A 16,496-nucleotide genomic window follows, 5' to 3' on the forward strand; every position below is an offset into this window, starting at 1 on the left:
GCTAACACCATCAAAACTACGGCTCCAGAGACAACAGCATCATCATCATCACCAACCCTGGAACCAGGTGCCACTAATTCAACCTTTGGACCGAACCGAACGGCTGGTGGCGTCAGACGAAAGCGAGATGTTGACAAAAACATCGAGGAGTCCGACGAGACCAGCGAGGACTCCGACGAGACCAGCGAGGAGTCCGACGAGACAGAGTTGGAAAGGAGCCTGGATGAAATGCTGAACAAGAACAAAAGCAACTTTGATGAGGAGGAGGTGGTGGAGGATGACCACAAGATGGAGGATGAGGACGAAGATAGTGATGATGAGGGTGAGGATGAGCAGGGGCTTGGGGAAGTTGGGAAACGTAAGAAGCGAGCCTTCCCTCACCGCTGGTGGCCCAGGCTGATGAGCAGGCCACAGTCCCGCGGGTATTACGGGCTCTTCCAGCTGTCCGACAAATACTTCTGCAATTCCGGTTATCGCCGGTCCAGAAACTGGTGCCAAACAACCTGCGGAGGTGAGTCTTTGAGCCAGAGAATGATTATTTGAATTAGATCATGCTGCATACTTAAACAAATGGTCTTTTTTTGTCCCCTGAAGCCTTCACCGATGACAACATCACGGATGACATTAATTGCCTCGTGAAGACTGGTCACTGGATGTAAGTTTTTATTTGGAAAAGTTAAAGTTAAAGACCTTTTGGGATGCACCTCCTGTCTTACTCACCTTTAGATCTGTTGGGCATCTGCATTTAAATAACTTCTAAAAAGTGTCGTTTCCTTTATCCTTTATGGGGTTTATGGAAGTTGATTGCTTGGTCGTCAAGAATCGCTCATCTGATCGCACTCACACTCAAAACTTAGTAATACATCCACCAAGTGTGGGGTCTATTTCTTCCTTTACAGGCCAAATGTCACCAAATGTGTCATGTTCGCTAAGGCATCATATCTACACGTGTTCACCAAATGTGGTTACAGTGACAAAAAAGTCTTCAGACCGTACGGCGAGCTCTGACCACCACATTTGACCCAACCTTCAGGAGCAGCTATGGCAAAGCTGCATAGATTATCCAAAATCCTGAAAAAAGTAGCTCTTCCAGCTCGGTCCAGAGATGTTATCCACCAAAGTTAGTGACGAAAAAACAGATTTTAACTAAAGTCAACATGGCGGAAAATCAATCGAGACACAAATAGATGCGACAGATTCGTCTGCACACACAGATTTCTGTTTTTTTCAGAGATTTATGGTTCAAAAACAAGTGAAGGTCATTATCATCATCAACCTTCTCTGCATGAAGGGGTTAAACAAGTGATGTTATCTATCAATATGTCCCCTTTATATTGACGAGGCTAAATAACAGAAACACCTCTCTTCATAAGGCAGTACAGTTAAAACCACATAAAACACGTCTCGAAAGTTGTTTCAACAAAAACTTTTAACACAAAGTAAAATTCAGGAATTCAGGAAAACAGAACTGTGGGACCATGTTACTGACAAACTTCTAACTCCTGATCTAATGCATTGTTTTACTTTTTCTTCCATCCAAACAGGGTTGTATTCAGGACGGCTCATCGCTCGTGTTTTTGCACCTCGAACTTCTTCGACAAATGCAAATGAGCAGCTGGCTGAGACACATTTTCCACCTGCAGGAAGCCGCACCTACGATGATTTCTTTAATCTTCTTCGGCACTACAGTGTCTCCGGTGTGACCTGACCAGTGTGGACTTACCCCTCAAACATTGTGAAGCATTTTATTTGAATGAATCCGTGAGATTTCTGCACTAAAGTAATTTTATTTCGGTTCATTTGTGGGTTCAAATGAGAATATTTGTTGGTGATAGAACTCATTTTGGTGGTGATTTTGTTCTGTACTTTAATCAGTGATTGTTTCCTGGAACATTCTGATATCTGCTGTCTGTCAATAAACCAGTTTTTGATTAATATGTTTATTACATGTTTATTACTGACGGATCAAAGTTAGCTATCTTTTCTGATCAGGCCGTTAATTCTGACGACACATAGAAATAACAATCAAAGACACTATTGATAGGCTATCGATACAGTTATCGATACAATAGATGCTCAACAGCAGTGTAGGAAAATTGGGAATTTAGTCTAAAGTCTAAAATGATTTTACTTGAATTTCTTTATTCTAGTGCTGTTTTCAAACTGTGATTTCAAACCTTTAACTCACTGATTTCAAACCTTTAACTCAGTGATTTCAAACCTTTAACTCACTGATTTCAAACCTTTAACTCACTGATTTCAAACCTTTTAACACTGATTTCAAACCTTTTAACTCATTGATTTCAAACCTTTAACTCAGTGATTTCAAACCTTTAACTCAGTGATTTCAAACCTTTAACTCAGTGATTTCAAACCTTTAACTCACTGATTTCAAACCTTTAACTCAGTGATTTCAAACCTTTTAACTCACTGATTTCAAACCTTTTAACTCACTGATTTCAAACCTTTAACTCAGTGATTTCAAACCTTTAACTCAGTGATTTCAAACCTTTTAACTCACTGATTTCAAACCTTTAACTCACTGATTTCAAACCTTTAATCATGTTTTAAGGCCACCCATCCTGGAGCACTAGACAGGTGGAGATGTTATTACAGGTCGGTTATTAAAAGATTAACGAGACACTTCATGGAAAACAGATTCAATGAAACTATAACTAGGTGTTCTTCTGCTCATCTTTTATGTTGCTCCTTGGTATTGCTGTTTCCCTTTTTTGGCTTCACATAATAGCTGTCCTAAAAACACTAATAGTCTCATATTTAGCACAGACTGTGTGTTTGCTGCTCTCACACTGCCCATGCTGACACCAGATCCTCGGAAATTATAAATGTGTTATGATGACGTGAGAGGACAACTGTTTCGCCTAACCCAGTTTATAATCTTGTGGCCAGGTCTTTTCAGCAGCACGAAAGCCTAACCTGCAAGGGAGAAAAGGTGTTTTTAGGTAGACGGATCATTTTTCCCTCCGACCTCCTTAGAGCTCAGAAACCCAACGCCAACCATGAGATTTGGCACAACACTGTGCACTTCCTGAACCCTGCTTGTGGGCGCCAAGGGAGCTTTCTTTATCTGAGGAGAACAAAAAAAGTAAGTCACCTGTGAGCGGCCACTGGAGGCTCTGCAGACAGTATTTATATGTCGTGCATGCATGATTTCAGATACACTGAGTCAAGATGAAGGGACTTGTGGTGTTTCTTTTGGCAGTTCTTGGCTGCAGTCTGGCTGAAGGGATCGAGGTGCAGAAATGTGCGCTAAAGGACAAACTGGCGCAGGCGATTGGCCACCTGCTGGGCTCGAACGGAGAAGCGGACTCCTTACTAGCCAAGAGTAAGTACTGATAGTGACCCTCACATGAGAAACACTGAAACTATCACTGCTTTTGACGATAAATGCATGTTTCATTTTTTTCTTTCTCAGTTACAAGTAAGAAATTCAATATTTGTTTAATGTTATTCATGATATTTTTGTGACTAAGTGATTGGTTCTGAGACTTGAACAAAGACTTTAAGGGAATCCTGGACTGAGCCAACAAGATCTGATTTTATGGAAACGAAAAATGAAAATCGTTAGGAATCATCCTCTGGGGACCGAGAACATTCACAGCAAACTGAATAGCAGTCTGCTCAGCAGTACCAAGACAAAGAGCGCCATGATGGGACCTTATTTGGGAAAAAATAAAAACCTTTTGATCCCATTTGAATTGTGCCATGAATTACACACATGACAGTTTAGAAAAAATAATTTAGCAAGTGCAACAAAGTTGTAAATTATCTTTTAAAATGATGAACATCATGTGTGCAATTCATGCCACAATTCAAGTTATTTGAATTTTGAATTATTCGTAATTAACGTACATATTTTTCCCAAAATAAGGGCCTCCTCTCTCTATTTGGAGGTACATATAAGGAAAATAATAAAAAGCCTGCAGGAGAATTAACCCCCCACCAACACAAATCAAAACAGAAAAAAAGATTTTACATTTCAAACAGTAGTCAGTGGTATTGAATTCATTATAAGAGTTTAAAAAAAGTAGATTGGAGAAGTTGGAGTTGGAGTTGAAGTTGGAGAGAAAGGGTCTCAGGTTGAAGCACCAACAGTCTCAGGAACTGTGAAAAGACTTTTAATGTAGTTTAGAAGTGGAAACGGATCCTTTTAATGAAAATCTGATTTCCAGTGTCCAGCTGTCGAGCGTCGGAGGGGCGGCATGTTTCCATTTTAGAAGTTAGGCATGTCTGGATAGCAGAATAGTGAAGGCAGTGATGCGTTTGGTTGCAGTGGGCATGTTTAGAGTGGCCTGAAAGCACTGTTATCAGTTCGGGGGGTGATAGGGTTGTTAAAGGATTTTAAAGATGCTGAACCACAGTGTCTGTCAGCACAGAACATATGCACACGACCTGAGAGTTCTGTGGAGGACTTTGCATTGCAGTAATCCACGGCTGGCACATATGGACAGTGAATGCACCAGGTTGCTTCACTGGTCATCTGAGAGGGCATCTCCCATGGAGGTGATGTGTTTCAGCTTGTGTCTCTCTCCTCTGCCCTGCCCTCAGTCATCTGCCACGTGGAGTTGGGATCAAATTTTGACACCAACACGGTGACAAAGCTGTATCCCGGGCAGGAGTACGGATGCAGGAAGAACGTGGGGACTTCAAACACAGACGAGGACGTCTGGATTCTCTACGGCCTTTTCCAGCTCAGCGATCACCTGGTCTGCAGCAACGGCACGGCTGAGGATCAGGGGATCTGTAACATGGACTGCAACAGTGAGTTTCAATTCCAGTTTGGGTTTGGCTTATATCACAGGCTGTATATCACAGGCTGTATATCACAGGCTGTATATTATAGGCTGTATATTATAGGCTGTATATCAAAGGCCGTGTATCGTAGGTTTCACCCATTGGTTTGTGGATCGCTATTTTCCTCGAGTTTCACTTTATGGGCGACGCCATCTTGGTTTTTGGGAGCCAAGATGGCGGAGGAGGAGTTCATTCCTGGTCTGTTTTCCTCTAAATGGGACCATAATTTACAAAATGAACATCCTGCTGTGCTGAAGAAGACCTGAAGAGACCATAAACTCAGTAGGAAAATGTTCACTGAGCTAATAAATCAAGTGACAATTCAGCTCATTTTCTCATTGACTTCCACTCATTCACACTTCATTTCATTAGCGAGGACGCAGGTTTAAGGCTCCTCAGCAGCATTCAGCTTCACTTTTCAGACGTCCACTCCTTTTATACAGTCTGTGGCTTGTATCTACATGTAATCTTCATTTTAACATCTAAAATCTATCTAAAACATTAACAGGAGATTAAGTTAACGGGATATTTTTCACTCACTCAAAGTTACTCGCACCTCAAACTTGTTTTTCATCTCCAGAGTTGCTTGACGACGACATACAGGATGACATCGCCTGCGTGCTGAATATCGTCAACGCTCTTGAGTAAGTAAACGTTTGTGGCCTGAAGGTTTAAGCCCACAGAGAGTTGGTTTTTTGCCCGTTATTACTGAACTGCAGGCGAAAAACTTGCTGTGAATGAAATGTTTTTCTACTCTGACTGTCTCCACAGCAACGTAGGTTCAGGGGAAGCTGCAAACTTGAGAAAAATGTAAGTTATCTGATTTTGATACACAAAATCAATACAGTCAGTTTACTTAACGAGCGCACAATTGAATACCTCAAGTAATTTTTAATCTCCTCTGTTTGATTACAGGATCAGACTCATCTTCCAGAGAGAGTGCAGATATATATCACCTGATGAGTACTTCGCTGAATGCTCAGGCTAAATTCATTTAAGGGCGTCATTATCACTGCGAAGATGAGCTTTGTCTCAAATGAGCGCCCAGCGATTTATGGCAAAAATAAAGTGAAGCATATTGTTGTTGTCGTTGTTTTCATTTCCATAATCTATAGAAAATAAATCTATGATATTTTGAGATTAAACATCTCATCTCTATTGCCTATTGAAGAATGACTTTAGTGGTCCTCTTGTCCTGTAGTGAAATGTGTCCACAGTTGGTGGATTGATTATCACATTCATGTCCCCCTGGATGGTCTGAAATCGTGCTGGTACTTCACATCATTATCGTTTGTAACGTCTGAAAACAAACCAGGCTGATGAGATCTAACCACACATGGCAAATCAACCGCATTTATTGATTATTGGACAATAAAGGGCAGAGGAACTCAGCAGCAGCAGGAACAACAGCAACACGATCATCCCATTGGGAAACGGGTTTGTGTCCACCTGATGAACTCCGGTTTGGTCTCCACCAACTCCTGAGAAGCCGCTTCATGTTCTCCATGTTCTTCACCAGCTCGTCTGTAGCTGTCTCTGGTTGCTGTTTGGTGCTGAGCAGGTCGTGCACGGCGGCTTCATCACACTCTCACTCATAATCCATCAAAACTGGTCAGTGGCCCTTCATACCGCGACGCTGTAGGCGTCAGGTGACCTACACAGTGATGGTGTTGACCCATAAGAACCCTCTAAGTAAAATTAACAGACTAAATTGACCACAAGGAACTTATTTTTGAGATACTACCCCGACTGTCCACGATCTGAAATGTTAAATGTGTCACAGCTTTATTTTTAGAAGCTTTAGAGCTGTTTAATTGTTTGAAACTCACCTTTTACTAACAAAAACTGTTTAAAATCAGCTGGTTGTCTCACGGGTGTTCATCAGGCAGACCACCATTTTGGAAACGGTCACTGGGTCACATGACTGAAGCAGGAAGTTCAGTATCTGCCACTGAGGGACTTCTGGAGGTAAATTCACGGATAAAAAGCTGTAAAGGGACATTTCCAGGATATTTAAAAGGTCTGTGACACCTGTATGGGTTCTTATGGGTTAAGATGACCTTTGTCAAAACGGTAACAATAATATTCACGTTGTGAAATGGTTGCAGTTTAGTTAGGTTTAGGCACCAACATGACTTGGTTAGGTTTAGAAAAATGGTTCATTGTTTGGGTTAGAAGTTACATAATCAGTTAAGAGGAAGTCAGTCTTAACGTTTGGTTCCAAAGTGGAAACGAACACTTTTCTTACGACGTTTCCTGACTTTAGAAGCCCGTGAAAGCATCACGCTGGAAGGTCGTGACCATAAATGTTCATTCAGTGTTATATTTTGAAGGGCCACTGACCAAGCTGTTGTATTTGGCGGGTTTGTTTATCAGAGCTTGTTTGATGATGCTGGAAGAGCGCTGAGACGGTAAAAGCACCGTAAAACCAAAACTAGGAGCTAAAAGAGGCTAAAAAGCTCTACAGGGCTGCAGAGTTGAGTGGTGATTGCATAAGTATGATTTACAATTAACAAAGTTATCAAAACAGCAAATGTTGGAGTTATAATGTCTTTTTTCGCTGCGGCGTTATCACACATATCGACCGCTGGACTTGAGCTCTGGACACAGCTTGGCCTCCAGATCTTCTATCTTTATCGACTCCGTGTCCTTGGAGCTGGAGAGGCTGGCGGCCCGGGTGATCTTGGTGAGCGTTTCCTCGTAGGGTGGCGGCAGGTAGACCATGACGAAGACCCCGTCCGACCCGTCGGAGCTGGTGCTGGTGTGGCGCTCTGCGTTCCTGGTCAGGGAGGAGAGGAACTCGGCGCTGCTCTCCGCGTCCTCGAGGTCCAGAGCGATGATGTTGGCCAGGCTCAGTTTGCTGCGGGAACACCGGCGGTAGACCAGAACCACCAGGAGAGCCAGCAGGAGGACGGAGACGATGGGCAGGACGACGTAAAGCACCAGCTCCGACTTTCTGTTGTCCCCCAGGTTCAGCTCATTCCAGTTGTAGCCCTGGACACCAACAAAGAAGACATATTTAGTGATTTAAAGGAGAAACAAGTGCCCCCATTTGTATATGTCATGGCGTCTACATGACTTCTGAGTAAAAAGTACAATATTTCCCTCTGAAATGTGGTGACACAAAAGCAGAAAGTAGCATGATTCTGTATTTAAGTACAGTTCTTGTGTAAATGTGTAAATCACTGATAAGAGTATAAAATGAAATGGGTTGTGCATCAGTTGATAAAGTTGTGTTCCTCTTTTATTCATTCCTTTCGTCACAGTCTAGTTTTAGTTTATTGTTTGACTTCATGTTGTGTTCTTTTCCCCTGCAAATGTCCTGTAAATAAAGTTTTAAAGTGTTTAACCATCAAATCACCTCAAAGTATCGTTCATAAAACATACAGACACAGAGGTCATCTTTAGTCTCCCTGCAAAGCTTTAAAACGTTTCCCTCCCTCTCTGGGAAGGCAGGATTTATCAGACCCATCTTTAGTTTTCAGTGAAGTGAACGTTGCAGATTGAGAGCGAACAGCAGCAGCCGTAAATCTGCAGCGCTGCTCATCTCGCATTACAAACCCAGAGTCTGTGTTTGATCCAGACAAGGCAGGCCATCCTGCACCCTTCCAGCTGCGAGGGAACAACATGTGAACAACATCCGCTCAGTGTCCCAAATTCCCCCCCTGCCTCAGTTTTTCTAGCAATTAGTTAATGCTGCCTGGGTGACCCGGCAGCCTGCAGACTCCTCTGCAGGACCGCAACAGTTTTAAATCTCAATCTGTCTGAGTGTGACTCTGCTGAATGAGGCTTAAGGGACTCTCAAAGAAAGAAAGAAAGACAGACATTCTGCATTTTAAGCCTCCGTTTGCTCGTAATAAAAGTCATAATTTAGCACCGGTACAGAATAAATAACCCCCAGTTTTCCTTTGTGCAGTTACAAACACTTTCGTGTCAAACAAATTAGAGGCTTTCTCAACTTTTTCTGGCTCAAGATCCCATTTTAGACTCCAAAACTCCCATGAATTCAGCGGTTGGGAAGTTTTTGTTTATTTTATTCTGTTTCTTAGGGATGAATAAAGGGTTTATACTGTTCAGCATTTAAACAATGGGGCTGCTCACACTTTTACAATAAAATAAAGTCAATAAATCAGCTTTAGAAATCTCCTTCGACCACACACAGTCTAATGTTGAGATTTATTTACCTACTGAACCGACTATTTAATGTTTATTTGATAGGGTTGCATGGACCAGTGCTATTGATACTTGATTTAAAGTGTTTGAAAGTTAAGTAAACAGTGTTTTTGATGCTCAGACAGTAAATCCTGCAGCATCAGAGTCTGAACTACTTTATATAGAGGCACACAGTCCAGTCCAGGGGGCCCAACCTGAGGGTCGGGGCCCTCCTCAGGGTCACAGACAAATCTGAGAGGTCCTCACATGATGAATGGGAGAGGAGCAAAGTTCATTTTCTACATTTTGAAAGTTTTTCTGTGTTTGCTTTTTTTTGTGTGGTATTTGTGGTTTGGCCTCTTGTGGCATTTGAATAACTTTGAATAGAAGTAAATTAAAGACGAACTCACATTTTGTTTAGAACTGCCGGCAGATCTGAACCCAGCGGCCCAAAGAAGACTTATCATTAGTTTTCCTTTTTAAAAACATGAAGTTGTGATGTAACTAAAGCTGTCAGATGATGTAGTGGAGTTAAAAGTACAACATATAAAGTAAAAAACTCAACCAAAGTGCAGATAGTTCTTAATTTCCTTCATGCATTTAGGGACATTGCACCACTGCCGTCCCTTAACAGATACAGATCAACAGATCATCTACAACTACACGACTCTGACGTGAGAAACGATCTCAGTCCAGATCCATTTTGAATGTAAGAGCGACCCCAGCAGCCGGCTGGGTCACAGGATGTTCAGCAGCATTTTGGGTTGTTGTCAAGACGCCAGAGTCTCCAAAGATGGGCTGAACTTTGTGTATAAAAAAAATGAAGCAGAAAACATCTGGAATATTTACAATTCATCTATAAACGAGTGTGTTCCCTCTGAACTGCACACACCTGCTTCTCCTTTGTTGGAGGTGATCCTGTCACCCAGTCGTACGACCCTCTCCCTGCTGGGCCGAACCTCATCCAGCTGCTCTCCAGAAGCACCCGCATGACGCTCAGGTGACGGCGGCGGATGGACGGATGGTGAAAGTGTGTGTTTGCGGAGTTAATAGATGGTGAACAGCTGAAGCATCCAGCTGTTGTTGTCCAGTGGCGTGCACAGAGGAGGGAGCAGGGAGGGGATGGCTGTTGGCCGGGTTGGGGGGGGGGTTGGTTGGTTGGTTGGTTGGAGGGTGAGGAGGGTGAGGAGGGTGGGGTGGGAGGAGTCACGAGCTAAGCAGCTGCTCACATGCCGACACATGCAGTAGAGCAACAGGATTCAGGCCAATGATGGGATTTAGAGCCCTGAAGCTGCCCTATATCACATACTGTGTGTGTGTGTGTGTGTGTGTGTGTGTGTGTGTGTGTGTGTGTGTGTGTGTGTGTGTGTGTGTGTGTGTGGATCCAGTTGGTGCACCAGTGAAGCTCAGTGACAGAAAAAGGTGGAGCTCCTCTTTAGATTAGACACGTGGAACAAAACACTGATTGTTGATTGAATTAAACAGTTGTTGCATCAGTGTGTGTGTGTGTGTGTGTGTGTGTGTGTGTGTGTGTGTGTACCACAGAGTAAAAATACTCTTCAGAAGTAAAAGTACTGCATTAAAGATGTCACTACAGTAAAAGTGGACCCCAGGAAGAGCGGTAGCTATGAATAAATAAAAAAGAATATAAATAAAAAGTAAATAAATAAATAAAAAAGTAAATAAATAAACAAAAAAGTAAATGTAAAATGAATGAATAAATGAATAAATAAATAATAAATAAATTAACAAATAAAAAAGAAAAAGTAAATAAATAAAAAAATTAATTAATAAATAAAAACAAATAAAAAATAAAAAGGAAATTTATCAATAAAAGACTAAAAAGAAAATAAATAAAAAATAAATACATGAAAAGTTAATTAATTAATTAGTACTTCAGTACAGTATTTGAGTAAATGTCCTCAGTGACATTCAAAATACATGTATCACTTGAGAAGAACCTGATTGGTGGCAAATATCTGTGCTGAAGGTGTGTGTGTGTGTGTGTGTGTGTGTGTGTGTGTGTGTGTGTGTGTGTGTGTGTGTGTGTATTTGTGTGTGTGTGTGTGTGAGGCAGAGGGTCACACACAGCAGTGAGTCGGCCTGCGTGTGGCTCTGCAGCCTCTTTACATTAATCCTCACTGAAATATTGCACGAGAGAGAAAATACCTGAAAAGGTTTTCTGATTAAATATCTATAGGAGGGAGGATTATGAGGAACGAGGCCGCGGTGTGACGAAGGTCATCACACTGATCTGGTTTTTGATCACTGAAATTGATTTTTTAGAACCAGGAAGATCCTTGTTTTATTCACATTGTTTAGTCCTGTATTGTTTGTACTGCATAGTCTTATATATTCATATATATTAATATTATTATTATTATATATTCCTATATAGTCCTGAAATGCTGTAAAACATTTTTATTTATGATATTTATTGAATAATTTCATAATATTATTATTATTATTGTTGTTGTTTGATAAATCTCGTATCATTTTATTAACATTTCCTTCTATAACACACAATATACACCTTTGCAAAGCTCCTTTGCCGATGAAGGCAGAGAGATGTGGCTGAAAGCTGTGGGAAAAGGCAGTAAGTGGACCTTTTGTTCTCGTCTGCCTGTGGCTTTTACTGCTGGGAAAAGACTAATGAATGTGATGTATAAGATGAGATGATATGAAAAAAATTGCGCTGAGGAATATTTTGAGAATTTCAAAATAAATGTAACAATACAGTTAAATAAATTTAGATTTTCACAACAAGATACAACACAAGACAAGATACAAACACATTTTACCCAACAGGTAATAATAAAATGTTCATAAAACAAACAGAGATTATACAGCACACATAAAATAACACCTGAGCTCCTTGGTAAGTATCAATCCTTAATCAATGAGGATTCTGGGTTCTATTGATTGTAAATGTGAGGATAAGAAAATCCTGATTAACCCAAATACCTGTTTGGATAAACGAGCTAAAGGATTCTACTTTTATTCTTCTGCTCTTTCACTGTTTTCCCCTTTTCGGTCTCACCGATCAATGATATCATTTCAGCTGTGTTCAGTATCAGAGGATCCTGTTCAGACTCGACACAGAAGCTCAGGAGTCCCGCTGAGGCTCCATTTTTTTTTTCCACCCAGATTTATAAGTCGGCAAACTGTGTACTCACTCCACTTTAAATCCTCAACACGCCTCCAATCAAGGGATTTAAAGAAGCCGTCAAGCCGCGACTGCTGATGGAGATGAGAGATGATGAGCGTGACGACTCGATGCCTCGTCCGGTCACACACAAAAAAAAAAACAGCTAAAGAACTGTGGTGTAAAAGCAGAAGTAAAACACCTGCTGCGTCTTCATCCCAGTCAAAATGTTTCTTCTGACAGTAAATCTGAGGAACAGTTTGCCAGGAAGTCTCGAAGAACTGGAGGGTGTCTTAATAAGAGATAACGCCCGACGAGGAGTCCGTTACTTCCTGATAACGGACTCCTCGAAAGGGCGTTATCCCGCTCATACTACAGTCACCTGGTCAAGAACAAAAAATTAACACCATTCATTCATATTTTCATGCGTTCACAAGCTGTAACTCTTTTATATACTGAATAATTTGCACCGGCATCCTCGTACTGACACAACAGAATAGGTCGACTCCCAAAACGACATAATACATGAGTGTTTTTGGCGCCCTCTGTAGGACGAATGGGGACCAGAAAGCAAGCAAGCAAATGCCTCAAGTTTGGTTAAGTTTAGGCGCCAAAACTACTTTGATTATGGTTCAAATTGATATGTTATAAGTTAGAATGGGACATGAACAGCGCCCTACATGGACCGAGTCGCTCACCGTCACAACACCGTACTTCAGAGTATTTACATAATCACTGGGTCGCCCACGGAAACGCTGGTCGTTTAACCCTTTCAGGCATAAATTATAATAACCTCAGTGTTTTTATTCTTCTTTATTCATGAAAAACAAGATTTTAACTTTATTTTTCTTCAACCCATATTTTATAAAGATGTTTTTACATGTCCACTAGTTGAAATACAGCTCCTGATGCATGATGTACACTTCAGTGGACATGTGATTAATCATCATTTCCTCCCAATATAAAATCAATACTTGCAAAATTTTAACAATTGCATGACTCCTTAGATGTTACTTGATGTCTCCATATTTTTCTTACCTGCACAGGTTTCTTTTTCTAGAAGGTTTGAACAGAAAGAAAATGAGCACCTTGGTGTTTCTGTCTGTCTGTCGGCCATCTTGGCTTCACTCTGAGTGGATGAGATGATGCAGCAGCTTCACTGTAGCGGCTGATGTGCAGCTACGCCATCAAAACTCATGCATATAGAAGAAAACAGCTTCTGAAGAGCTGCACTCTGAAGTCACCTCTGTGCATGAAAGGGAAAACCGGCCGCTGATGTTTTTCTTCAGAGCGAGAACGAGCTGGTTTCATCTCCACGTTTGAGTCACCTGATAAATGATCTTCCAACATCATACATTTTATCCTACGTTTTTTTAAAAAGAGGAATATGTGAGCATGTTGTTTGAATGAATTAATTTTACGGCGCTGAAATTCAGAAGTTAGCGGGGAAACCTTTGAGTCAGCATCCCGTACGTGCACATAACTGGCTGCTCTCCACTTCATGGATGTGATTTAACAGGATTTTATTATTTTTTTCTTCCCTCTTTGTAATCAATCAAGATTAATCTGAACTCGCCTGCTATCAGCAGATGGAATAACTGGGCAGATGGATTATCACTGAAGTAGGAACAGTAATCCAAAAAATAAAAAATAAAAGATAAACTCGCTCTCACGCCACGGCAGCCTCATCAGCGATGATTAGCCTGTCTGGGTCGAGCTGTTTGCTTTCCAGCCTAAAATATACTCATGTAATATAATAGTCGGCGTTGATGCTGTGGTGAAACACAAACATGCAAATAACGATGGTGTTTTTGGGTTTTTTTTTTAATGTGTGTGTGTGTTTTTCCAAGTTTTGCTTCAGGCCCCTTAGTTTCAGTGAAAGTAAAACCTTAACTAAAATGGGATCAGCAGTTAAATTCACACGTGCAGCAGTATAAATATATACATGATAAATAAAATGTCTTGTTGTGGTGGATTGATTGTTCTTACTGTAGATCCAACACTTTTTATTCAAGATAATTGTCTTCCCACAGAGTAAAAATACTCTTCAGAAGTAAAAGTACTGCATTAAAAATGTCACTACAGTAAAAGTGGACCCCAGGAAGAGCGGTAGCTATGAATAAATAAAAAATAATAAAAAATAAATAAACAAAAAAGTAAATGTAAAATGAATGAATACATACATTTACAAATAAAAAACAAATAAAAAATAAAAAAGTAAATAAATAAAAAATAAATTAATAAATAAAAAAATAAAAAGTAAATTAATAAATAAAAAAATAAAAAGGAAATAAATAAAAAATAAATACATGAAAAGTAAATTAATCATAATATGATAATTCTTCCAGATGATGTGACACATGTGATTTCTTTTTTGGGAATTCTGCTTTTTATAGCAAAAAACAAAACAAAACAAAAAACAGCTTCCTGGTTGAAACTGCGGCCAAAAATGCAGAAAACAGATGATCACTATTAATACAGGCAGCGTCAGACCTCTGGTCACCTCAGAGACACAACTGATAATACTGCAGTTACTGTATTGATGATTTATTGGTGTTTATTGGGCTCATGTCATAATACTTTTACTTTAAATAAAGTTTAGTTGTACTTCATCTAAAATCCTGCAACAATTAAATGTTCTTGTATGAAAAATAATTCTGAAAAGTTGACTAACTGATTGATCGATTTACACAAAAAACACATTTTATCAGCCACGATCTTTCCGTCTGCAGCAAAGTGCCTCAAATTGGACCACTGGAAAGAACTTTTATTTCCAGTTTCTTTCCACCTTTTAGGCTTTCTTTATTTTCCTGTAGTGTCTGTATAGTGAAAGTGCCACATGTTTCTACTCCAATGTACCTGAGTAAACTCTCTGCTAATTGCACAAACAGCAGAGTTATTCTGTCGTGGAAGTCCAGATGTTGCTGATACCAGAGCTGATCACAATCTGTGTGGAATCGACCCGGCGGGATGCTCAGCACTCGGGGGGCAGCGGGTGGGATTTGTCCCTGCAGGATTACCGGGCCTGTCGTGCAGACGGCAGCTGTAATTACTCCTCACGTGGCTGCAGCTGAGTGGGCAGAAATACGAGGGCCGGGTCCGAGGGGCGGAGGAGAGGAGGATCATGGGTAGTCAGACCTGATGATGGTACCCTGAATAATCCCACCGCCCTGCCTGACACCACAGTTAGCTTTAAATCTGCGCTGTGTGTCGCACAACTGTCACCACCTACTTCACTCAAAGCTGCTGTTTTATTTCATCTGTTCATTCTTATAAAAGTTGTACAAGAAGCCAAAAAAGTTTGACCTCCTCATCATAAAAGTGCCCAGATCCTCCTCATCGTGGGGCCCAACGGGGATGAAACAGTTTCATTAACAATTTAATCGTGCGTCTCTTCTTCACTTTCCAAATGTCATTTCACAGGTTTTGGCTCCAGCTGGTTCGCAGACGTCTTTTGGGGCCCAAAGACGTCACGTGACAGACGCCATGTTTGTGAGTACACAGTTTGGCCACTTCCTGGTTCATGTCTTCATCACATCCTGCAGCGCCTTCAGTAAAACCACAAGCAAGGCTGCAAACTTTAAATCATTCAGTGTTTTAATAATTACTTTCATGCAAGTATATGGAAAACTACGAATAAATGAAAACCACCAAAAGATTTTTTCTTTCCAAAATATCTTTATTATCAGGTTTTTGTAATTTCTTATAACATAATACATACAAACACATGTATATCAAATATTTCTTAAAATAACAAAAATGAAATAAGCTAAAAATAAATAAATAAATATGTAATATATATATAATTAAAAATTGAATAAGTATAAGTAAATATAAGAAAATTATAAGTAATATAAGTAAAATATAATAATAATTATAATATAAAAAAGGAGTAAATAAAATACAAATTGATAAAAATCAAAATAGATAAATACACTTTTAAGCAACATTTTGTTCCTGCAGGAAAAGTTGTTTGTGCAGCTTAAGAACAAATTTGCACAAGTGCTTCTTGTCTGAATATTGTTCAAAACGTGTCACTACGACCTGAGTGGGATGTCTGAGCTGCCAAAATAATACAGGAAAAGGATTTTTCAATGACACATTTAAGCCCTGATGCCTCCTTTGGCACGCTCTGCTTAATTCTGTTTGTTTAAACCTCGTTAGAAGAACTGCAGTAAGGAAACGTTGTGATGTCAGTGGAGGAGGAAAGTCCTGCAGGAAAAGTTTCTGACAGAGAGGAGACGATAGAGGCGGTAAAACAGGAGTCAGATGAAGAGAAGTTCACCGTGAAGCTGCTTGGATGTAGCTGCTCTCTCTCAGTGCTACAAACTGGCTCTTTAAATGCACAACTTCTGCCAGAAACGCTCCAAAACCTCATCAAAAT

General features: G+C 40.4%; 2 protein-coding genes across 2 annotated transcripts; one reads left to right on the forward strand and one right to left on the reverse strand.

Annotated features, from left to right (window-relative positions):
• Positions 1–3,192: 3,192 nt before the first annotated feature.
• On the forward strand, positions 3,193–5,865 carry LOC139199479 (lysozyme C, milk isozyme). Its single transcript, XM_070828557.1, has 5 exons — positions 3,193–3,346; positions 4,570–4,782; positions 5,396–5,459; positions 5,587–5,625; positions 5,731–5,865. The coding sequence occupies exons 1-5, from the start codon at positions 3,193–3,195 to the stop codon at positions 5,801–5,803; spliced, it is 543 nt and encodes a 180-aa protein (XP_070684658.1). The 3' UTR covers positions 5,804–5,865.
• Positions 5,866–7,386: 1,521 nt separating this feature from the next.
• LOC139224041 (small integral membrane protein 28) lies at positions 7,387–9,958 on the reverse strand. Its single transcript, XM_070855970.1, has 2 exons — positions 9,860–9,958; positions 7,387–7,809 (listed from the first exon to the last, which is right to left on the reverse strand). The coding sequence occupies exons 1-2, from the start codon at positions 9,956–9,958 to the stop codon at positions 7,387–7,389; spliced, it is 522 nt and encodes a 173-aa protein (XP_070712071.1).
• Positions 9,959–16,496: the final 6,538 nt, after the last annotated feature.

The sequence above is a fragment of the Pempheris klunzingeri genome, chromosome 3 (genome assembly GCF_042242105.1).
Source record: "Pempheris klunzingeri isolate RE-2024b chromosome 3, fPemKlu1.hap1, whole genome shotgun sequence".
Taxonomy (NCBI): domain Eukaryota; kingdom Metazoa; phylum Chordata; class Actinopteri; order Acropomatiformes; family Pempheridae; genus Pempheris; species Pempheris klunzingeri.